Raw genomic sequence first — 25,737 nt, 5'->3', positions numbered from 1 at the left:
CCTTTTCTATATGAATCGTGTCAATTTGAATGAGATGTGTCTATCGTTTGGAGATATTTCATTACTGTTCGATACAAATGTAGAGCTTTTTTGGGGTGTCTGGTTATGAAGTTTCAAGTGATTATCTATTTATCTATAGAATAGAATACAGGTTTCATTATAACAAATTGTATTTTAATTGTATGTAAGTAGGTATGTTTTATTAGCTTAATACACGAGAAATGTTTGACGAAGAAAAAATAATAATATGGACGGTAAGTATAGAGCAAAGAAAAGTACTCACCATTACATTTTATATTAATTTCTTCTTCGTATATTTGTAAGTATAAGCTGTAATTTTATTATTGAGACTTTTTTTAAGTCTTTATTAATTTAATTTTTAGGCTCTCAATAAAAAACACTATTAACATTTTTAGTTCTGAATTCCTTCGAATACACTTTATGAGCAAAACAAATAGCACAAAATCGGTAGCACGTGCCTGCCAAGATCTTATAGTAAGTGGTTGAATTTTATCAGTTTTTCTATCAGCATTCAAGTGGGTGTTCCAATATAAGGTACATGGTCCCTCAGCGAACATTCGGGCCCGTGGCCGCGTGAAAACCTTAAAATATTTACATCGCACCGTTCAGAGAAAATTGCGTACAGTTATTTCGACTAAGAATGGCCTCGTCTGTTTCCCGTGTTTTTGTTATGTAAGATTTTTCCTAGGTGTGCTCGGAATAACATGGTTGAGTATGAATAGTTAATATTGAAAGAGAAAAAATGGAAGAGCAATATTAATTGCTATTACTGCTATTAGGATTTTAACGTTTACAGTTTCGGATCTCATCCTATCTGGCATCTCTATTTATTTTTTAAATTCAATGGTGTATTTTTCATTTCATTTCAGTTTTAATTATTCGGAAGTAAACATTTGTAACTTTGTTTACATGTTGTCTAAGTTCGTATAAATGCATTTTAAACACAATACAACAGCAAGGCTGATATTTTTTTAAGCCTTGTGAATACAAGGAATCAAATATCTATAAAAATAATCTTTTGCATATCCATAAGTATATAAGAGAATAGGATCCATATTATGTATAATTCATTTTCTATAAAATAAGTGAAACTGAACTTACGCAGTAACTACTTATATCTTCATTTTTCTAGAGTAGAGTTATTAAACACTCTACTATACACTTTTGTTGTTATAATAAAGGGCATTCGTAGTTTTTACCTGAAAATTTGGTAAGGCTTTTCAAGTTTTCAGGAATACTTATCTTAAGATTACAAATATTTTTTCGTAAAACTTTCTGAAACAAAAAGGAAATGGATGAAAGGGATTATTATTATCCTTATTTGGGTTGGGCTACAGCTGTCAGCTACATAATTAATGGGAAGGTCTGGTGTATAATATCAAAACAGTAGTTGGAATTACTTACCTACTATTGTGCTACTATATTGAAGTTGTTAATATACCTTACTATTATATTGAAGTTGTTAATATTTGTAGTAGTTTGTAATATTTATTTTACTTTTGAAGATTTTTTATTTGCCACCTATCTACCAAGGATCAAACTCAAATGTTTTTACTTAATAAAATAAATAAGAATGTATGAAATTATGTTGTTCCTTCACGCGCAAACCAATGAATCGATTTTGATGATATTGGCAATTATATAGCTTTTGAAACTAGAATAATAATAAATATTAGCTATGCAAAAATGGCTCTTGGTTTCGTCGGCCACGCGGGAGAAACCGCGTATCAGAGCTAGTTTAATAATACAGTATTAAAAAAACGACTAAGAGGTCAATTTCTCAGTCTACAATAGTCTACAATATATCTAAACTGATATTAATTCAATATGATTATTATGCCTAGCACATTTGATAAACTATACCCGAGAGAGGGTGCTAAGCGCTTGTCTTATTAACTAGTTTAAACTAAGCTAAGGGATAGATTTTTTTTTGTTATGTATATTGTTATGTTTTATTTTTATTTATTGTTAACTAGCGGTCCGCCCCGGCTTCGCCCGTGGTACATATTCACGTTTTCTCTACATAAGAACCATCCTCGTACTTCAAGGGATATAATAAAAAAAGAATTAAAGAAATCGATCTGAATTGATTATATAGATAATTAATAATTTATAATAATTGAAATTTAATCAACTAAAAAAAAATTGCTTCCTGAACTCTATATAAGAATTTTAAATGAATTTCAAAAAAATCAGGATATTTTATGAATTATAATATATCACTTGGATGTTGGGTTAAAAATAATCGAATGAACTAGAAGCTAGCATTTAGCTATATAAATAAAAAAGTAATTTGTTACTAGCTTTTAGCTTGCAATTTCGCTCGTGTGCACAGTGCAACCCATCTTTTCGGTCGGAAAAAAATTCTCCCTGCCTTTCCTTTATGCCTTATGACTTAAAGTCTTCTCGAAAGTTTCTGTAAATCTTTATACCTAAGTATGTATATCAAAGGTTATACGAGATGATCCAGTAATTAATACGTGATCGTTATAATTTATTTTTTGAGTTGATATATAGGTACATAATTGATTTTATTTGTATCCAGTTAATATACTATATTATATAGAGGTAATAAATAACATTGCACAATAAAAATAAAAACGTTTTTTTTTTCAGTTATAATATTATGTGCATACAAAAAAAACTTAACTAAAATATACCGCTGTCCATTTGTCCTTCTGTAGGTCACGACAAATTTCACGGAAGTTGCTAAAGGCCAATGTATATTTGCTGTATCCATAACCGTGAGGTTAGTGTTAATTAAAAAGTACACTAACAAATAAATCGGTTCATACTTCTTATTTGTTTATGTTTTTTTCCTGTTAGAGCTAAGGGGTAATGTAGAGTCACTTTCATGTGTATTTTTACACCTTTGTTTGTTTTTTTTACACGATATTTTGACAGTAAATGAATTTTTGACGCAAAATTCTATTAATAATTCAATTAAAATGCGTTAACTTTCACTAGATATGTAATTTTTTATGTTCATGTAGCGTAATCTATACGTAATCTATGCGATCTAAAATAACTCTACATCTGTTACACAAGTCTGGTTTGGTGGAAGTTAATAATGTAAAGTTTCCTTGAAATATGAAAGTGCTAATTAACAGGACTCGCTGCATCAATGAAATCCTACACAAATTAGCTCCAAATGATTTGCCTCCGATACGTAATATCCCAAAATATAACGTCCTTTTACATAGACATGATTCTAATTACAAATCAAACCATTATGCATAGCAGTATTTATTGCTAGCCCAAAATCAACTTTTGGAACTCTACCATAATAAGTTTCGAATGCAATGCAATCACATGCAATACGGGGTGAATAGGAGCCGAGAATTTTATTATTGTCCCTCTCTGACATAGGTGTTTCGTGATAGCCAAGCGAGAAAGACATACATCAGGTACACAGCGATACAACGTAGAGTCAGTTAGTGCAGTGTTATGCTGGTGTATGGACGTGTTGAGGATTGAAGCCGGTTTCGTATTTACAAACTTTGTCGATTATTTTGGTTATGAATACGTTTTGAAACGACAGCCGCGTAGCGTGTATTAAATTTTCACGACTGTTAGCGAATAATTAAGTTTGTTTTAGTTGAGTTTTTTTTTGTTTTGTGTATGTAACCTTGTGTTTGGTTTCGCCGCAAGATTTTCGAATCTATTTTGGCGGTTATGATGTAACAAACAGAAGTCCCTAACTAGAATGGGAGCAGGGTGCTGAGGGATCATGCACACTTCGATGATGATGGTAAGTGCACTTCTAGTACACCTATTACCTAATCTCTTAGGTTTCTTCGCCTGTCCTTGCGTTTAAAGTTGCCGATGTCTATTAAAGATAAGATAAACATTTTAAACGGCCAGGTAAAAATAAATTCATGGAAATAAAACAAACCCAATTGACGTCAGATAGTTCTGTTTATATACCTGTGAATGTTAGTAGAAATACTCTCTTGTATAGAATTTTATAGTTTTGCACGTGATGCGCAATTTTATATTATCAGTTGCATTTGTTACTTCATAACATCGTATTGTATAAGAGCCACCTGGGAACAGCCTTGCATTCAATAAAGGGTCAATTAATCAATTGTAATAACACCACTTGCCTGTTATACGCATTATATAGATAGTTATTATATGAAGGAAGTATTTTACGCGCTTTTCTAATGTAGAGTCGACGTTGAAGGCCTGTGTTTAGGTAATTATGTATCGGGAAGTTAACAATGCATTGTAATGTTTAAGAATATTGACGAAGAGAAATCTTTGAAGGCTTGTTTGAGTTAGGTGTAAGTTTAAATTTGTTTATGTACTGATATTCTCTGACATTTGTTTTTGGGATTTCGGTCAAAATTAGTTGAGACTTAAAAAGCAAGCTTTTGGCTATTTAAAAGTTCAGTTTATTTATTATACTACCGACTTAAGTAAAATAAATTGTTTGTTTTACTAAATGTTTAAAATGCACATTTGATTTTCACAAAATTTTTCATTTTTAATTTGATGTAGAGTCACATTCATGGACTCATTCTGCAAGAATTGGTTCAAGAACATTTATGTGATTCTTTCCATAAGCTTTAGTAATATAATTGGAACAAGACCTTAAAATATTAAGTTCCAATAGCATAGGGTAATTGCGCCTGTTCGCGTCCACTTAGTGCAGTTGGAAAGTTTGAAGGAGAAAATAAAAATGTTCCAGAACAAATTTCAACGCAAAATTTATGTAACGTGTTCATTACATAGTCTATTTTAAGATTTACTTTCGATTGTGTTGGAAATATCATGTGGTTTTTATTTATCTAGACAAATAGCAGAATTAGGCGTTTTACCCAGTTCGCGTCCAAAAATTCCAGTTTGCGTCCACCCGTGGACCAGTTCGCGTCCACCAGCTTAGAAAAGGAATTAAGAGTGTTTTGGGTGATATTTTATCAGATAAATGCAAATAAAAATTAGATTTTAATGAATTATTTATTTACGAATATAGCTATTTAATAAAAACCGGCCAAATGCGAGTGGGACTTGCACATCGAGGCTTCCGTATTAACCTGTTTTTTTTCGTATGTTTTAACTGTAAATGATTATTTTTTCAATGTTTCCCTTATTTGTGCTATAAGACGTTGCTTCGTACCAAACTTCAAGTGTCTGTATTCACGTAAAAGTACCCTGTAGGTTTTGATTCCCTTGCGAATGACGAAATTTGCGAAAATTTGCAGCATAAACGGCTGTATCTTTTGAATTCTTTGGCTTATAAGTTTGATTTTTTCACTGCTTCAAGGGACCGTAGATTTGAGTATTCAATATAAATTTCAGCTTTTTACCTCCACGCGTTACTGAGAAAAAGGGTCTTGACAGAAAGAAAGACCGGCAGACGGCATACTGACGGACGGATATCAAATTGATGATCAAGTCTCATTCAAAGAATACCCCTTTTAAAATGAAAAAATAGCATCAAAATTTGCTAATTTTAATGAAAATTTAAATTATCAACTTGTGGTCTTAGTCAAAAATTTACAATCTATTTTAAATTACATATTTTAACAAACAATTCATTGCTACGTAATGAAAAATAATGTGGACGCAATATTATGTTCTATTGTTATGCACTATAGGTATAGTTTGCGCCCACCGTGGACGCAAAATGGAAGTTGTACAAATTCGGTGTAGTAATTCGCGTCCACCTTATTTTAGCTATTAATTGTAAAAGAAATAAGCTGATTTATAATCCATACTATTCCATGTTTTGTTAGCAAAGTAAAGAAACAGTTACATATTCAAAAATTCACATTTAACAATAAGATACTTACCGTCAAACGCGACGCTGCGCACTATTTTTTTTTCAAAATCCCGCGCGTTTTAGCTCTCTCATTTAATAGCCAAAATTAACTATTTTTTTAAATAGGATAGGCGGTCTGCAGGCATATTTTGAATATGTGTGCATGTCTCTTATACATTGAGGTATTATCGGAAATTTTTCTTATTACAATTTTACTTAAAGTATACTTATTTTCGTGAATTTTCTAAAAGATGTCCGCAAAATGGACGCGAATAGGCAGGTGGACGCGAACAGGCGCAATGACCCTAGCTTACATAGAAATAAATCAACTCACCAAAAAAAAAAAAAATAGAGCAAAAAACTTCTCTCTATTGTACTGGAAACGAAATTATTGTTAGGTATTATAAGTTCAAATTGCATATTACCAGTAGGTAGGTAAGCGAATGTAATGAGGTTTGAGAAATCATAAACATACTCAAATAACATAGACACACTGAAATAGGCATTATTTCGTCACGGATTCTCGATTAGCACATACGGAGTCCTTGCACTTGAAATAAATAAATATTATAGAGTTTCTTTTTGCCTTATTTGACATTTATGTGAAAACAATATTTTATTGAAATTTTTTAAAATATTGTTGTTGACGAATTGCTCTACATTTTATTGTTTTTCATCACAGTTTTTCATGCTATTTTTTGTGTTTTTACGCGAGATTAAAGATTTATTAATCGAATATGTAAGAGCGCATAAACCATCTTAAACTTAAAAAAAATCTTTAAAAAAAATCTGTTTTAGTTTATTTGAGAAACTGGTGTTTCTTTATAAATAAAGTAGGTATGTATATTATAATAAAAAATATTCCATATATAATGGTTCAAATAGTACATAATAACCTACGTATATGTGGGTGTAACAATGATGTGGTTTTTTGTCGCCTGTCAGAACGCTCCAAGGCTCGAAATTAATGCCGTCATATTTTTTTGTTACCCAAGATTACTGTTAGGTAATGGAATGATGACATCTATTAGAAGTTATCTGGATGATAAATATGTAAAAGGATTTACTAAAGGATCGTGACGTCATAGATCGTGAGAAATATTGCAGCAGCTTTTAAAAGATACTTACGTATAGAAAATAATTATTAAACAATACATATAATAAAATAATATACCAATTTTGGCAAGGATTTGGTAAATTGGAGGATTGTGACGTCATAGATCGTCGTTTTGTGGGAAATATTGTAGCTGCTTTTAAAATATACTCACGTATAGAAAATATTTAATTAACAATACATACAACTATATTTAATTAATTTAATTGTCTAAATATTAAATGATTTATGTGATTTTGAACTATTTCTACTATGTATTTCCTACTAATTTACTTACTAACCTATCGAGTATCGTCTAAGTTACCTAATAAAAAAAAACTTGTAAAAACCGAAATTGTAAGAAAACAAAGGAAATTTAACGCTTAACGGTCACCATGTTTTTGCGATGCGAATAGCGCTATTTCCATGGGAAAATGCGAAAGTACCTCTCATAATTTCTAAAAGTAAGGAAGTTGGGTACCCACTCTTAAAATCATGTTTCTTATTTACATTGTCAACGCCACATTCTAGGTTTTGATAGTGGTAAAACAATGAATAAATAAAAAATATTGTAGTTCGTAAGATTCTTGTACCTTATTATAGTTTGAATCAATGTAAAATACGCAAGACAATTAATTGGTCCAGCGATTCCAAAGATTAGATAAAACAAACAAATAAACAGGTAATTTAAATGTGTGTTATTAAAAACTGCTTGTATATAATTGCAAATATATATCGCGTTTCAATATGTTTTATTCGCAATTGAACAATAATGAATAGATTACATTCCGAGATAGATATTCCGTTTCATGATTATTTGTATAGATATTTAATATTAACGAGAAAGTGATATTCGTTCCGCTTTCATGATGTTACAGATTTCAATTAAATGTTACAGAATAATGAATGTATTATTTAAATGTTTCCTTATACTTCGTTCGATAAAAATTTCATACAATATTATAATTTATAGACAAGAAAATTGCTGAAAATTGGTTAGGCAAAAAAACATTATCATTATGTAAAATCCTGCAAAAAACTTATTGATAACTTTTTTTTTAATTACGGCTTATTTTTATTTAGTATACCTATTGTATTACCTATATAAACCGAATGAAACTAATTAGATACCTGTAAGGTATCTGATTTTTATAAATACACTAGCGATCCGCCCCGGCTTCGCCCGTGGTACATTTTTACGTTTTCTCTCCATAAGAACCATCCTCGTACTTCAAGAAATGTAATAAAAAAAGAATTAACGAAATCGGTTCAGTTGTTCTCGAGTTATGTGCTTACCAACGCATTTTGCGATTCATTTTTATATATATAAGATTTGCATACTATATCTACTTAAATAATCGGTATGGTTAGTTACTCAGTATAAAATTTCAGGATATATACATTAATTAGTTCAACACAATGTCGGAAAACACTACAAACCAACACGTGTATATAATTGATAAGGAACAATTAATAAACCGTATTGTGACATAGACAATGAAACATGAAATTTCACAAACATATTTAACATCACAATGACATTAACAGACTGCTTTAAATTCAGCTATTAACAGCATTACCACCTAATTACTTTCTCCTTTGCGTTCAATGAAAATTGCATCGCTACGCTTCAATAAACCCCCACAATGTCCATTTGTTTTATGCTTTTAGCTTTTACTTGTTAAGGGCCGATTTTTCAATCCTTGCTTAAAATGTATCCGTCTAATAAAGTATTACAAGAACATATTAAAATGTCACATGTCAACTGTCAAATACGGAAAATTAGAATATATTTTTGAAATGGTAGTTATTCGACGAATAAGAATTAACCAAGGATTGAAAAATCAGCCTTAAGTATTTTAATTTTTATGCTTCACGAGTGTAAAAGCTCTTAATAGATGATTTTTTATGCATACCAATTTGCGAAAACTGTTTTACTCTGACCAGAAATAAATTTTGATAAATTTTAGTATAAAGACAATTTAGGCATAGTACAGAGGCTAGATTTAGTCGTAAAAATAAAACTTAGTTTGAACTGGGATGAAATAGGAGATGAAACTTTTAAGGGTTAGAGCGCGATAACGTGAAGTCTACACGAGTAGAGCCGCGAGCTATAATATGTAATATAGTAACTTCATAATAAAAATCGTTCTTGCTATTTAAAATTACGCTTATAATTATTGAATGATTATATTATCATAATTAGAATCGTTATCATACAAGAATTATCGAATTCTTAAATCTTTTGCAAATCGTGCTCTTCAAGCGCCTAAGGCAAACCAATATGAATATTTAGTTCAAATCTCCATTCACCAAACCGCATTAACGCATAGATGAAATTTCTAGAAGGATCTACGTGTCTATAAGATTAGGACTGGCTTGAAACTTCATACGTGAGACCTTGATCGGGCTGATAAAGATATTTCCTCAAAATCCTCCTTAATTCAGCACTTACTATTCATTACTTTTCGAAACGAAAGCCTTAGCATACGATTACATGTAATTGAGAATAAGGGACACATTTACATTGGGATGTGAGCGAAAATCTTGTTAAGTCTTGAATGTAAGCAAATGCATCTATAATTCAGCGCGCAAGCCTCCCGATGCCCGTTAATCTAAACTTAAGGCTATCTTAAGGCTACCACATGACACGTGTGTGAGGCGTTAAGACCTTTGAACTGTATTATTTTTAAAGAATATGCTTCATGTAGGAAAATACCCTATACAGTACCTATACACCTTCTTTAGAAGTTACACACCACCATAGTGTTTTATTATCTTCACGTATGGGAATTCATTACGCTTTTGGTCTATACTATCAATGCACAATTCTGTCCTATCTAGTATCGATAACTGTATAAAAAATATCGACTGAATAAACAAGAATCAATAGCTTAAAAATAATATTAAAAATACACAGACTCATGACAAAATGATCACCGATGGAGTTCTGGAGACTAGGAACGTTTAGCACATAATAAAAATAGCATGAAATAAATATTCCTCGAGATTGTACTTCGAGTAATAAATCGTGTACAGCCCTCGTATCTGGCGTCACCCTTAAGCTCACTAAAATTCGACTTGAATAACAAATAACTCGCGCATTATCCTGACTTGAGAACGTTCGTGAGATTGGATCGCAGCAGCCTTTGTGAGCCCAAATAAAGCTGAAAGGACTAATGCTTCACTCTGTATTGGAAACCCGTTTTAAGATTACTAATCCAGAAGTACTTTTCGTCAAAACGAAACAGGGTACAGAAAGTAGATAAAGGGTAGGACACAATAAATAAACTTAGGGACAAAACGTGATAAAACACAGTAAGAATAAAGAAAATCTAGAAATAAGTTTCAGTTATTGTGTAACAAATAGTTAATGTGGAAGATGATTATAAGTAGGTATTGGTATAAAGTACATTCTCTGTTGTTAACTTCTAGACATATTTATTATCTTGGATAAATCTTTATCGATATCTTTGTGGTGTTAATGATAAAATTAAGGCCAGGCCAATGCATTCATTACGTGCAAATTTTATAAATTTTATATAGCTATTAGGTATCTACTATCGAGTTAAAATCAATATTAAACAAACGTGTTTTCTTTTGTATATATTCATACAAAATAAAACAAACATTCAAAATGTATAAAAGTTCGCAATCGTTTTGAAATACAAGTTATTGTTTCGTGTCATTGACTTTTGGGTTGTTTAATATCGTCATTATATTATAATCATAATATGCATGTACAGATATAATAGTGATACGTATGTGCGATATATTTATCGCCATGTGTGATTGTTCTCACGTGATGTTACTTATCAAATATATGTACATACATTGGTTTAACCCATATATATACATTTTTTGAAGTGAAACTTGGTTAGGCGCGTCAAGAGTACAGTTTCAAGGTCGCGTCATGGAAATACCGTCACGTCATAGAGTTAGGCGACGATTTTGGTATCTTTAAATCTTGCGAAAGAAGTTTCACTTCTGGTTCTGACACGTGTGCTCGGCACACATGCTCTTTTTTCTGTGCATTGCATAGTCTGTTTTACACGTTACGAGTAAGGGATGTATTTAATCTTTTAAGGGAATGAAAAAGCAATGCAGTAAAGGATTATGCGAATTAAAATAATAAACACGCGACGGATTAGAAGGTAGAGTAAGATTGTCATTTTTATCAGTTACTTAAAAAAATTGCATAGATATAAGGTGGTATAAGTACTTAGGTACTTGTTGTCAATAGCATAATCATAAATGTATTTTGGAATTGCATTATTCGTATCTTATCATGAAAACATACGTGTAATTTCTTTACATATTTACAAAAAAAAAAAACTTCCAAAAATGCATAGGGTCTTATATACCACAAAGTGTTTATTAAATTAATGTCCTAAAAACATTATTATAAGGTTCAAATTCTTTATGAGATTATGGACGTGGACGCTTAGGTATGGGTTATTCGTCAAAGTTATCAATAAAATATTGATATCTTAGATAAATACACAATGTGTACTCAGACATGACGGAGCTTGGTCAAATAAGAAAAAATATATTAAATTTTGTTTGACTTATCGTTATTTTTCTATTAGATCCCTATTTGATAAGGGCTGAGTAGAATTTAATAAGCTTTGAGATTTTCTGGCACAAAAATGTATTTCGGACTTTTAGTGGGATATACCCTAAACCCAAGTCAACAATTTATATATTGTATCATCTACCATACTTTATGAAATGTAGTGTATAAGAAGTTTTATCATCTTTATTTATGTGATCTTTTGAAAGCTTCCACCTCGTAAAAATTAGTTGATTACATGCCAGGTGCTATCACAAAAGTAGAAAATCTAGATAATATTATTTAATACTAGGCTTCCGCCCGCGGCTTCGCCTGCGCAGTCAAAGAAAAACCGGATTGCGTCATTTTCCCGGAATAAAAAGTAGCCTATGTCCTTTCTCCGGTATCAAAATATCTCCATACCAAATTTCATGAAAATTGATTCAGTAGTTTAGGCGTTAGAGTAACAGACAGACAGACAGAGTTACTTTCGCATTTATAATATTAGTATGGATAGCATTTTACAGTGTTTGATTTTACACGAGTAAGTATTATAAATTTATAAATTAAAGATATTAACAGATTTTAAACGCGATTTATTCATTATATTATTATCCTGTCGTTTCGCACACTTTGCACCGAGCGTGGTCAGGGGGAGACAGGATGCGATAACGTCAAGTTGGGATAATATTATAATGAATAAATTGCGTTTATAATCCGTTAAAATCTTTAATTTCTAAATACCTATTTAATATATTCATCTTCATCATCATCATCATTCCAGCCTCCCCCAAAGATTTCCAAAACGACCGATCACCAGCGGCCTGAATCCAGCGGCTCCCCGCCACTTTGATCAGGTCGTCTGTCCACCTCGTTGAGGGCCGTCCCACACTGCGACGTCCTGTACGTGGTCGCCACTCTAGAACCTTTTTGCCCCAACGGCCATCGTTTCTGCGGGCTATATGCCCAGCCCAGCGCCACTTCAACTTACTAATACGGTGGGCTATGTATTAAAGACAATATTAATATATTAAAGACATATTATTATAATAAAATTAATCCTTTCATTCTATGTCCCCTCCTATATCACTAACCTAAAAGGGTTATGGGAAGTTCATTGTAATTCTGTGAATGTACAAAACAGCTGTTTCACAAATACATTTGAACAAGTTGGCAAGCACTTGACTATCTGGACGAGACATCTGCTTTTATCTGCTAGACCTGCCAACTATTTACCATGTGTGGACTCTATTTAGTACATGTATATGTTGTCATCGCTGTAAATTGTATGAAATTTCATGTTATGAGATTTTACTCGAAAGATTTGCTTTTAATTTTAAAGTACAATTCAAACACGAAAATTCGGGTAAGTACTTATAAAAGATTTTGAAAGATCTTTTATAATAAGATATAGATATTTTATATTACTAACCGTAAAAAACAAATTGTGTAAAATAAAAAATTGTGTATAAAAATAAATATTTAAAGAATAAAATCTAAGACTGGTTGTTCTTTTACAGAAAGCTTTTCTTTGCATCATATCATCATCATCATCATCATCATCAGCCCATATACGTTCCCACTGCTGGGACACGGGCCTTCTATGAGGGTACAGGCCATAATCCACCACGCTGGCCAAGTGCGGGTTGGCGGATGACACATGTCGTCGAACTTTTTTTTTTTTTTTTTTTGCATCATATATTTTCTTTTAAAATAGTGATAACTCAAAGAGTTTTTATGCCGTGACATAAAACTTAGCTTTTAGAGTAAAAGCTTTTATTTATAGTTTCAAATCTTGGTTAAAATATATTTTTTAAGAGCCATTGTTTTAGAAAAAAATATTTATATTTTAAAGATGCTCTAATAAGCCATGTGTACAAAAAATAAAAAATATTATTATAATAATACAAAACAATCAAATTTTTAAAACAAGTTCTATTCTTTGAAAAGTATCATGTGAAAATATTTATTCAAATGAGCATTATTAGAATCTATTAAGATAGATCTTACATAATATGTTTTATGTTATAAAATTCTACCTCATGTATTATTACTTATTTCAATTTTCAATATTGCTCTACAACTATAAATAATATATTATATTAATTTATTTCTAAAGAATTTGTCATACAGTATAAATATACCAAGACCTAGGGTTTACTAACATCGATCTATTCCCGATTCATCCGGATAAATTTGATTAAATATTGAAATACCTATGATATTTTCCCCATTCATCCGAAGAGTAAATGGTATGTCCGATTCATCCGAGAGTTTTAAAGATAGTTATTAATAAAAAAAGTGATGGAGGGTTGACAAATAAAACAAATATTTTAATTATGTAAATATATATTATTTCTTTGTAAAACTTTAAATAGTAAGATGTAACATATAATATAACACCAGTAATACAGTACCATAAAAATCAACTTTAGGACTTATCTATTATTCTTCCTGTATAGGTTTGATACATATAAATCTGGATATACAACTATTTGTTAATTCTTTTTTAAGCTGTAAACAGTAACAAATACAATATTTAAATTACTACATTAGTAATAAAGTGTTACAAAATCAACTTTAATGCCTATTACCCTTTTTGTATAGGTTTGATACATACAGATTTGGATAATAATATTTTTTAAGTAATACACACAAAAATCAACTTTAGGACTTATCTATTATTCTTCCTGTATAGGTTTGATACATATAAATCGAAAGCCTATGATGTATAAATTTCAGACTTTAATATTAATAACTACGTTAAGTTGCAAATTTTTTCTAAGCAATGACCCAAGGTAATTTCACAGTTTTGATGCTGCGTAATTATATGAGCGAGACGTTTATCAAAATCTATGACATTTTTGTTTCTATATGAAATTGGAATACCCTGTTCAAATTGTTTTATTTTGAGATCAAATTCTTTTATATTTTTCAATAGGAGATCTAAAAATTTAATAAATGACGGTTTTGCATTCGATATTCCTTTATTTAACTTTGAATGCCACCCTTCTAAATGATTTGTGGTCCTGAATCTTTCACCGTAGAATGACCATTTTCCGAAAAAACTAGATTCAATCCAGGCGTTCACAAAGTAGTCATTAAAAGCTAATATTTGCCCGTTATTGGAACAATCTTCCATTATATATAAATAACCATCACTGATTAAGTGTTGTGGCAGAAGTGATAAAGCGCCACAGATTGCAACGTGAGCTTTATGTACGGGATTTTTATTTAATTTTAATTCTTTTGCTTTTTTTCTTAGAGCACTTTTAAAATGAATGAGGTACTTCTTCTTCTTTTAAAAGTCGGTTAGTCTCTATCTACATTCGTATGCAAAGTTACAACACGATACGTGCAGTAGAAGTTAGTGTACATCGTCTCGCAAGTTCGAGAAATCGACCGATTGTCTCCGCCTGGAAACTACTGGATCGATTTCAAATATTCTTGAAATGGGCCCACTCGGAATATATTTCGGGTCGAATGTAAAAAGAATCACATCAATCGGTCAACGCGTTTGGGCGCTATCGATGTACAAACACACAAAAAAACACAACTCGGCAGTTGAGACCCTCCTCCTTTTTGGGAAGTCAGTTAAAAAGTGAAAAAATATTGTAAAAAAGTGAGTACTTGTATTTATACATACATATAATTTGTAATACCTAATACAGTATATTAAAAATATGAGTTAATATATTTTAAAATATTTTTTCTGCTATCTATACTTTTTCTTGTCTTATTTAAGGATATTTTCATGCCGGATGAAAAGGGAATATTTTTTCGGATGAATTGGTAATTATATAATTATAATTTGGATTTCGGATGAATCGGGAATATTTTTTCGGATGAATCGGGAACTAAAATAATTCGGATGAGTTTTGCGGATGAATCGGTAATAGATCATAACATCATGAACATCTAATTATAGACGACGCCCGCGAGCGGATGCGTGTCTAAAATTATCTCCAATAAAAAGGTGTAAACAATTCCCTATGTACTTCATTTAGGGCAAGCTTTGATTGAGCCACTTTTACTGGAGTATGATGTATGGAAAATTCCTGTACATTTTCTGGGAAGAGTTTACGTAACTTGTAAACTAAACACACAAAGTATTAGATACAGCTATCGAGGCTTAACCCGTGATTTATATTATTAAACCGTTAAATAAGAATTGTTTTTGAGAGTTTTAAAATAAGTATTCAATCTTATTTATTTTTCCGCAATATTGATTGAAAACTAGCGGTCCGCCCCGGCTTCACCCGTGGTACATGTTTACGTTATTTCTACTTAGAACCATCCTCGTACTTCAAGAAATATTATATAATCAGAATTAACGAAATCGGTTCAGCCGTTCTCGAGCTTTGTGCTTTTAGCGATTGATTAATTTTATACTTACAGAAGTTTAAACATACATTTGTATGTGGTAGAATATAGAATATCAATAATATTCTAAAAAAAGAGCGTGTGTGCCGAGCACACGTGTCAGAAACTTCATTGGCAAGATTCAAAGATACCGAAATCGTCGCCTTACTCCATGACGTGACGTGTTACCGTCACGTCATTTGAGTAAGGCGACGATACGGCGGCCATAGAAGTTTCACTTCAAAAAGATCATAATTACTAAACCTAATATTCTATTATATTCGGTAAAGGCGTAAAACAGTATAATATCTCTCATAAGCTCATATTGATTATTATGAGCATTAACTCAGATTAACGAATTACGATTTAAATCATCACTAACCTTTTAGACCTTGGCATGGCGCCAAATTATTGGATCCATTTATTTGATCATGCACAAATCTCTTTTGGCTTGTAAACATTTCGGTTTGATAATGTATATATCTATTATACATTTTTGTTATTTTAAATCGATATAGTACCAAAAGGTACCAAATATTAAAGCAAAATCTCTTCTTCCGTTATTTTAAGTTTTTTTTATGAGAATATCCAAACATTTTTGTTTTTTTTAATATTAATTGAATATCATACATAGTCTGTGTGTATATCCTCATATTAAAAATATAGCCAGGACGCAGATTTAAATCATACAACGATAAAAAATACGTGTTTCCATGAGACATTGTGTACATTGACATTCCTGACAAAATAATAAAAACCAAGGTTATGTAATATTATGTTAAAAGTTTGCACAAGTTCCAAGTACATAACGAGGGCAAATACACCAAATATTTTGTTCTGACAGCAATGCATTTCCCCAGTGTGACATCGGTGACCGCGTTACTGCTTCTAACTCCTAACTTGTGAAATATTCTGCCCTAAATGTGTGTAAATTTTTTTCGCAAGGATTTAAATCAAGGAAGAATTTTAAAGTGATCGCGATGCTTGTATATACTCAAAACTTCCTTGAGAATCACTCTATCCTTTAAAAAAAACCGTATTAAAATCCGTTTCGTAGTATAAAAGATTTAAGTATACATTTATCGCGTTATTTGTTCGTTGTTATAATGTAATATCGATTATTATTTTAGTATTTTATAAGATTTTAGATTATATAAGCCGTTATTTATGTAACAAGCCTCTTTATAATATTGTACAATATTACATTCGAAGCCCTATAAAGTTATTATCGTCACATCATCGCCGCTAAAGTACCTACCTAGATAATATCATAATTTAAAAATAAAACTTGTTCACAATTTGTAAGCCAATTGCGTTTATTGAGATAATACAATTAATAACCTACGTAACCTTAAAAGGTTGCTTTCTATAGATAATACAGGGTGTCTCAAAAGAAAATTTTTTATTTCTTAAAAATAATATCGTCCAAATGCATTTGCATTTCTTTTGAGACACCCTGTATTGTAAGTTATGTTTGTACTTCTTAGTACCTTTTAGCACTGATAAGATATATTTTATAGAAAAAACCATTGTGAATAAGTAAAAGCCTTTCTCCACTTGCTTGCTTGCATAAATTGCTGTTACAAATAAATCTAGATGTTGTGACATATTTTTTGTCCGTGTTAAGAGGGCTTATTCAATTTAACGCAAGTCAAAATCTCCGCGATCTATTACGATAGATCGCGGCTTGCGCTATCCTTTTACTATGAATAGCATAAGTCCACAGGAGAGCGCCGAGCAACATGTCCTCTCTCTGGAAAGGCTCGCTGCCGACTGATTTTAATCGGGTCGCGCGCAGTGTTTTATAGTACTTTAAAAAAAATTGTAGAAAAATAATAGAGGTACCTTAGTTGATTTTTTAAATTTTATCTTATAAGTAAGACGTTCTTTTATTGCAATATGTAAAAATAATATTAAAATAAGTCAAATATCTTGGTGAAAATAATCATTTTGTCGACTATAATTTCTAAAAAAATTCACATTGTTCGGATTTTAATTTCGTAAGTTAGGAGTCCAAAATAAAAAAATCTTTTAACTAACTATTTTAATAAGGATTTTTGCAGTTAGTTAAAAAAAATTGTGTGTTAGATCTGTCAGCGATTTCAGATATTTTTAGCTTCGAAATTGACACTAAAAGCGAAATCAAGTAATCATCGGCTCAGTTATCTTGATGGTATTCACAAATACTGTATTAATTGAAAAAAACTCTTAACTAACTATATAGACAATAAAATTTCCTAAAATTATTAGTAATTCATATGTTTGTAAGATAAGTGGTTGATGGACAATCTGGTTTGAAAAATCACATATTTGAGCCAAACAGCGCACGGACCGCGTACACGGCCTTAATGTCTAGGGTAAACGCAGCTATCAACGACCCATCGAAAATCTGAAGGTATTACCGACCTATAAAAGTAATTCGAAATTTAAACGTTTCCAGAACTATTCTAGCTATAGGTAGGCAAAGTTATACACGAATGTATTACTTGAGCATCGTATACTTTAACGTTAGAGTGAGTAACTGAGCAAAAAAGAGTTCAAATGCGTAAGTTGCTGCGGGGTAGCGTGGAAGCAGGACGTGTCGTACTGTTCCGTTGTTCCTTCGGGTAAGTACTGTGAGTATCTTTTTAAGACATTTACAAACAAATGACATCTATACTTTAATTTATATTACTAAATGTCAATGCATTTAAGTGTCAACTTTTCATTTCTTACAACATTTTATTAATAAAAAGTAATTTGAAACGATAAAACTTAAAATTAAAATGGGACGGTGTTAGCTTCACCAGTTTAAGCCGCGGCAGGTATCAACGACCCGTAAGTCGGCAATGGCAGCAACGTAACTTTTTGTTTTATTTTCTTTTATGTTATTATATCACACTAACACAAGTGGTTTTATGGACCAGTTTAAATCTAAGCTATGAGTCTTCATAAAAATCTATTAGCGACTAAACTTTTTTGTCTAGTGTTGTGTCTTTTAGCGTTGTCAATTTATACAAAGTTATGATATTTTCGAGGATCCCTATCGAATAGTTACAGAAGTAAATCATTGTTTTTTTTTTTGTTTAAACAATATGCATTTGTTCATATTTTGTATGACATTAATCAATTATAATCTATTTTATAGTCTGATGATCAAATGAATTAAAATAACCATTTTTTTATGGGTCGGTAATACAATTTAGGTTTATACTTACATACTTTAATACCGACCCATGTGGGTCGGCAATAGCAACTATAGGAAGCTATTACCGATCGAATATAGATTGTTTAGTTTCTCATCTACAAATTCAAATTCAAATTGCTTTATTTGCAGAATGTAGAATAAAGATGTTTGTATATACAGATAATATTGATCCTTAAACATTCTGCTCGTAATTGAGCGTGCAAATATATTTTTATTACTTTTATGACATAATAGGTGCCTATTAAAAATTATATTTTTAGGTTTTTAGGTTAAATTAACATAAAACATATAATTAGGTATATTTTTTCCAGAAATATGGAGCCACGAAAGCGGCGAAAAGTATTCAGTAAAACACAACTCGCCGAAGCAATCAATCAAATAGCATAACGAAATATCCTAGAGTTTGAAATCCTTAATTTAATATATGTACATATATTAATAGTATTATGTTGATTAATTTAAAAGTTTATAATTATTTAGTTCATTACTAAAAAGTACTCATTTGTTTTATTAAAAATAACTACAATTAAAAAATACGAATATATTTGCATTTTTATTTCATTTTATTAAGATCGGTAATCATCATCATCACTAGCTTCTATACATTCCATTGCTGGAAAAAGGCTTCCTCTCACATACGATCGGGAATAGCTGCATAAAAATCGTTAATAGCTTCACAGCCGTTTTTATGGGTCGGTAATAGCAACAATCGACTAAGTCACATTGTAAATTATTTTTTACAAGATAATCCTTTATTAGAATGTATTTGCTTCAATAAATACATTTTTTATACATAACACTAGCATATAAAATGAAATTATAAATCTTTAGAAGAACCAGTATACTTAAAAAATATGGTTGATTTTGAAATTGCCTTAGAGGGGTCGTTAATACCTGCGTTTACCTTATAAAGTTCCGCTATATAATAAGAAAAAGATACAGAAAAAAAGTTTTTATGGTAATTAGCATTTTTTGTGACGTTTAACAATTAATTGCATTCGATGCACTAGCTACTCATCGCGGTACAGTAATCAATAACGGAGTATTACATAAAAAAAACAATAAACGAGAAAGTGTAGATAAAGTGATTTTCACGAGCGATATTCTCAGAAGCGAATACCTATCAATGCCGAGCCGACACTGGCTTAGCATCTTTACGCGCCAATAGTCGCGGTCAGGGTTATCGAGATTTTATTTTTATATTAACTTACTTTTTATTTATATAATAATGATCAAAGGTTAAGGTTTTATTATTTTAAGCTATTGCATAGCTTCTACCGCGGGCCTTGAGCGCGGGGACCGAATCGAGAAATTCCGTAACGAAAAAACCTCACGCTCCCCACTCCGACTGGCTCGGAGGTGTGGCTTTAAGGCATGCTATGCAATAGCTTTACCGCGGCAGTCCCCGAGTGCCACACGTCTTTTTTTATTTATTATCATGTAAGGTTAAGGTTTCATTTCTGTCAAAACTTTTTTTGGATATCATTAAAGTATTTTTTCATGCGTGTTTGTTTATGAGATATACCAACATCCTTTTGGGTCCGCATGCAATGCAAATACGGCCTTTTTACGACTTATTGTTTCAACGTGTATACGCCTATAATATAATAATATACCATGAACGATAAATATAATACATCTACTGCTATCAGCATCGCTCTACATTATTAGAGCAATGCTAAATTATAATTAGGTAATATTATTAACCGACTTCAAAAAAAGGAGGAGGTTATCAATTCGGCCGGTATGTTTTTATTTTTTTTATGTATGTACACCGATTACTCCGAGGTTTCTGAACCGATTTACGTGATTCTTTTTTTGTTCGATGCGGGATGGTGTCGAATTGGTCCCATAAAATGTCCCATTTATTGGGATAGGCCCAGTAGTTTTTATTTTATGAGCATTTTTGTCTGTATTTGTAAATGTTGCAAGTGCAAGTTTGAAGTCGGTTGTTTTTAACGCAGTTATAGAGTTAAGGTTAGGTTTAAGAACTATGAAATTTTAGTTTTATTTCGGCACACGACATCTATCCTTCAGCCTTCAGGATCCTTTCAAGGTATGAGAATTTAATGCTTTAAAAGATTGAAAGAAAGAATCCTTCCAAATCTTCATCTTTTCGATCTTCAATTTTAAAAGATAAAGTTATCATTAGATTAAAAACTACAATGAAATAAATATCCTGTTACATAATCATAGAATATTGCGTGCAAAACCATCATTAAAACGAATTACAATCACAAAATCCATTTACAACACGATTGTGAAGCCCTGCGCAGGCGCCTCGTTTTCGATTTCACTGCATTCAACCGGCGCGTGCGTACTAGTGAAATGTATGAACAATTAGCAGTAAACCATATCGGCTATCGTATTGAGGATTAACATAATAGTTAACATATTACCCTTTATGTCTATTGAATGTATACGGTGATTCGTATATGGTAGAGCTTTTAATAAAAGTATGACATACGAAAGGTAGGTTTGGAAGGTAGTTTAATGTTGTATCTTTGCTCTTTTAGTGCAGGGGCCGTACCTATTATTTCCAGACAGATTACGCCGTGAATGGAACTGACTGGCAAATTCATATTATGATCGCAATAATCAGCCATGGTTAATTATGGTATATAATATTAATTTTCCAGTCAGTTCAATCCACGGCGTAAACTGACTGGGAATGAGAGATGATAATACGGCCCCAGCTTACATCTTACTTGCGAAGTAATCGGTAAATTATTTATTTGTTAAGTAAATGAACGCTGAACCGAGTAGGTACAATCTATTGAGAAGACCTTGGTTCGCAATAATTACTAGTTAATCGCTATTTAATCACGAAAAATCAATTCAATCGATCTCTATAAGCGTTAACAAAACACAATTTATTTAAGGTACTGTAATATTTGTATGTAACATAGAGATAATATTTATATTAAAACAAGTTATTGCGTAGACATATACGTGGTATTTGAATTGGCATTAAGAAGCCACATAATTCCTTTCTTCAAGATGTGGCTAGATGAAAAAAAGCCACTGTAGAGTTTCTTGTCGTCTATACTTTGCGAAATTTCATCGTGATTCAAAATACAATAAGCACAAGTGCGGTTGAATACATAAAAGTTTGAGTTTGAATTTATGTCATTTTCTTACATATAATGTATTTTGTAAATTAAATATTTAAGTCTAATTAGAAAGTAGAGTAGGTAACTTTTAAACAAATAGCTATACGATTTCATACAGCGAAATGATTTTAGCCGAACTGGTTATATATTTAATTGTACGTTGTAGTAAAAGTGAACTTTCGAGTACTTTCGTTTTTAAATAATAATCTTGGTTCGCGAAAAGAGAAAGATGCGAACCGTTCGCGTGACCTTTTATATATTGCATAACGATATGTGGATTTATTAACATAATTTACTTGTAATCACCGGTGGTATTACTTTTGGTGTATATAAGGACCATATTATGTGCATTATATAATACGTAAAATGGAGTTTTATTTATATTGTACTAGCTTTCCACCCGCAGCTTCGCCCGCGCAGTCAAAGAAAAACCCGCACAGTTCCCGTTCCCGTGGGATTTCCGGTATAAAACCTATCCTATTTCCCGGGATAAAAAGTAGCCTATGCCCTTTCTCGGGTATCAAAATATCGCTATACCAAATTTCATGCAAATTGGTTCAGTAATTTAGGCGTGATTGAGTAACAGACAGACAGACAGAGTTACTTTCGCATTTATAATATTATAGTATGGATTAATTGGTAAATTTGTGAGGAAGTAAATATTTCTTTACGGAGAAATATCAATCTAATCTTTTCTTATAAATCAAGTATTATAGAACAAATTAAGAGTATTTTAGTATTATATTATTAAGGGGTGACTTCAGCACTTTGTAATAAGATTACAAATTAAGGCACATTTTACCTCTACCTACCGCATTGTTCCTGGAATCATCTAGAAAGTGTCTTATGTCATAAAGCTGCCCAAATGTGTCATGTTTAGCGGTTACATATTACTGTGTATTGCTGAATCAGTCATATTCGCAATACCAGAGATAACATATAACATACATACTATACTATACTAAATATGCAGTAAGTAGAATTAATCATAGTCTAACGAGTTACTAACGGGGTGGGAAGCTGAGATATGGTCTTGGTGGGAACCTGGATGGGTGATACAGGCTTACCCTTTAAAATGCCAAGAAACCAACTGCTGTGTTAGTAGTGGAACACGAGTTTGAGCAGAATCTCAGCCAGTCCGAGGCATCCGCGTCCCCGTCGACCACCCTGGGAACTGCTACAGCCGCGCTGCCGCGCGACCACTGCCTAGTGCTGTAGTTGCTAATGGATGCAGGGCACCGGGCGATGTTCTGCGCCCGAAAACAGAACCGCTCACCGAAGGGAGGCAACCCGAAACAAACCGAGTCAGTCTGCTGACTCTGAGGTGGCAACCCCGCCAGCAGTCTAGGTCACAGTGGGCTAATCACCTACTTGTCCGAAACCAAATGATTTACGAAACGAACACAGTGCAAAACCGGACCGATCTTTTACCGACGACCTTTGGCATGAAAAAACGGACACGAATTGCATTCTGGAATGTACGAACACTTTATGATGACAGCAGATTAGAACAGGCAGAACACGAAATGTTAAGGTACAATCTGCATATATTAGGCCTAAGTGAAGTGCGTAGAAACGACTTTGGGGAGATGAAAACACCAAAAGGTCTGACTTTCCTCTTCTCCGGCAAAGAAGACGCGGACAGCGTGCGTGAATACGGTGTGGGACTTCTTTTAAGTGAGGCGGCAAAAAAAAGTTTGCTGGACTGGAAACCGGTTTCTGAGCGAATCATCACAGCGCGCTTTAACTCTAGAGTGCGTAAGATCACGGTAGTACAGTGTTATGCTCCCACAAATGTCGCCGAAGAAGAAGAGAAGGACGATTTTTACAGCACCCTCCAACAAACCATGCGAAAAATACGTAAACAAGACATTGTGATCGTTATGGGAGATTTAAATGCTAAGGTGGGGGACAACAACTTGAATTGTGAAAGACATTTGGGCCAGCAAGGGCTTGGTTCACGGAACGACAATGGAGATAGATTCGTCGAATTTTGCCAGAACCATGACCTTGTAATCGGTGGTACCCTCTTTCCACATAAAGACATCCACAAATACTCATGGATGTCTCCCGACGGAGCGACTCGGAATCAAATCGACCATCTCGCAATAAGCCGCACGTGGCGCACTTCTCTCCTGGACGTCCGCAATCGAAGAGGGGACGATATCGACAGCGATCACCTGCTGATGATAGCTGAAGTCAGATTGAAGGTGGCCACTGTGAATCGAACATCTGACGCTAACAAGTTGGGACGGAGGTACGACGTGAACAAATTGATAGATCCAGAAGTCCGTCGCGAGTTTGCCCTAGAGCTACGCAACCGCTTTTCTGGCCTCCCCCTAGATGATTATAATATAGATGATACTTGGAACCACATCAAGACGACTTATCAAGAAACAAGCTCAACCATATTAGGCCATCGACCCAAAAAACGTGATGAATGGATCTCGCATGCTACCTGGGATCTTATTAAAGCCCGGAGAGAACTCAACCTAAAAATCCATGAATCAACGGATGAAAATGAACGAGCTGTTTTCAAAGAAGACTATCGGCAACTTCGAAGATGTATTTACCGCAGTACTCGAAGGGATAGAAGGAACTGGGCGAATGGTATTGCTGAACAAGCACAGACTGCCGCTGAGACGGGTAACCTAAGAGACCTATACAACGCCACGAAAACTCTATCTGGCAAACGTGGATCTAGAAAAAGGGCTCTTCGTGATAAGGAAGGTCGGCTGATCACAACATCTGAGCGTCAGCTGGCTCGATGGCAAGAATATTTTAAAGAAGTTTTTCACATACCATCGACTGATCATCAAGACACACCATGTACTACTGCGGCACCTCACCTGCTGGATATTGACACGTCTACCCCGTCAAACGATGAAGTGAGGAAGGCGATCCTCTCCTTAAAAAATAATAAAGCCCCTGGCATCGACCTTTTGACCGCTGAAATGCTAAAAGCCGATATCGAAGTCTCCGCCCAGGCACTAACACCTCTCCTGGTTAGAATATGGACATCAGAAGAATTACCGGAGGATTGGTGTAAGGGCCTCCTGATAACTGTTCCAAAGAAAGGCGACCTCAGTCTTTGTGGTAACTGGAGAGGTATTACTTTGCTCTCTGCTCCATCGAAGGTCCTCACTAGAATACTACTGAACAGAATATCTAAAGCTGTAGAACCTATTCTCCGGAGAGAGCAGGCTGGCTTCCGTCCTAATCGCTCTTGTACGGACCAGATCAATACTCTGAGAATTATACTTGAGGAAGCATCAGAATGGCAACGCGAGATATACCTTGCCTTTGTCGACTTCGAAAAAGCTTTCGACACAGTCAAATGGTCTAGTATCTGGCGCCGACTAGAAGAGATGGGTGTTCCAGCCAAGATAATAAATCTTCTGAGGGCAATATATAAGAAATACGCATGTAAAGTGACGCATGACGGACTGATATCGGACAACATTGATGTACGCGCGGGTGTAAGACAGGGCTGCTTGTTATCCCCTCTCCTGTTTCTGGTGGTACTGGACGGTATTATGCGCAAAGTCAACGATGGAAAGCGACGTGGGATAGAGTGGGGGTTGACCGACCAATTGGATGACCTGGACTACGCTGACGACCTGTGTCTGCTTAGCCATAAGC

The 25,737-nt window shown here is 33.1% G+C and overlaps 1 protein-coding gene across 2 annotated transcripts in view; it reads left to right on the top strand.

Moving 5' to 3' along the window:
- The first annotated feature begins 3,443 nt into the window (after positions 1 to 3,443).
- The window catches only part of LOC123694187 (homeobox protein 2-like), a 92,458-nt gene continuing 70,164 nt past the window's right edge, over positions 3,444 to 25,737 (top strand). The window contains exons 1-2 of one of the 2 annotated variants that reach the window (XM_045639542.1): positions 3,444 to 3,604; positions 3,637 to 3,772. In XM_045639542.1, the coding sequence (XP_045495498.1) occupies positions 3,752 to 3,772 (21 nt within the window). In that variant the 5' untranslated portion in view covers positions 3,444 to 3,604; positions 3,637 to 3,751. Of the gene's footprint in view, positions 3,773 to 25,737 lie in introns of both variants that reach the window. The other variant, XM_045639541.1, reaches the window with a different exon arrangement.

Source organism: Colias croceus, chromosome 9, assembly GCF_905220415.1.
Source record: "Colias croceus chromosome 9, ilColCroc2.1".
Taxonomy (NCBI): Eukaryota; Metazoa; Arthropoda; class Insecta; order Lepidoptera; family Pieridae; genus Colias; species Colias croceus.
The sequence above is the reverse complement of the archived record's forward strand: the minus strand, read 5'-3'. Positions and strand labels throughout refer to the sequence as shown.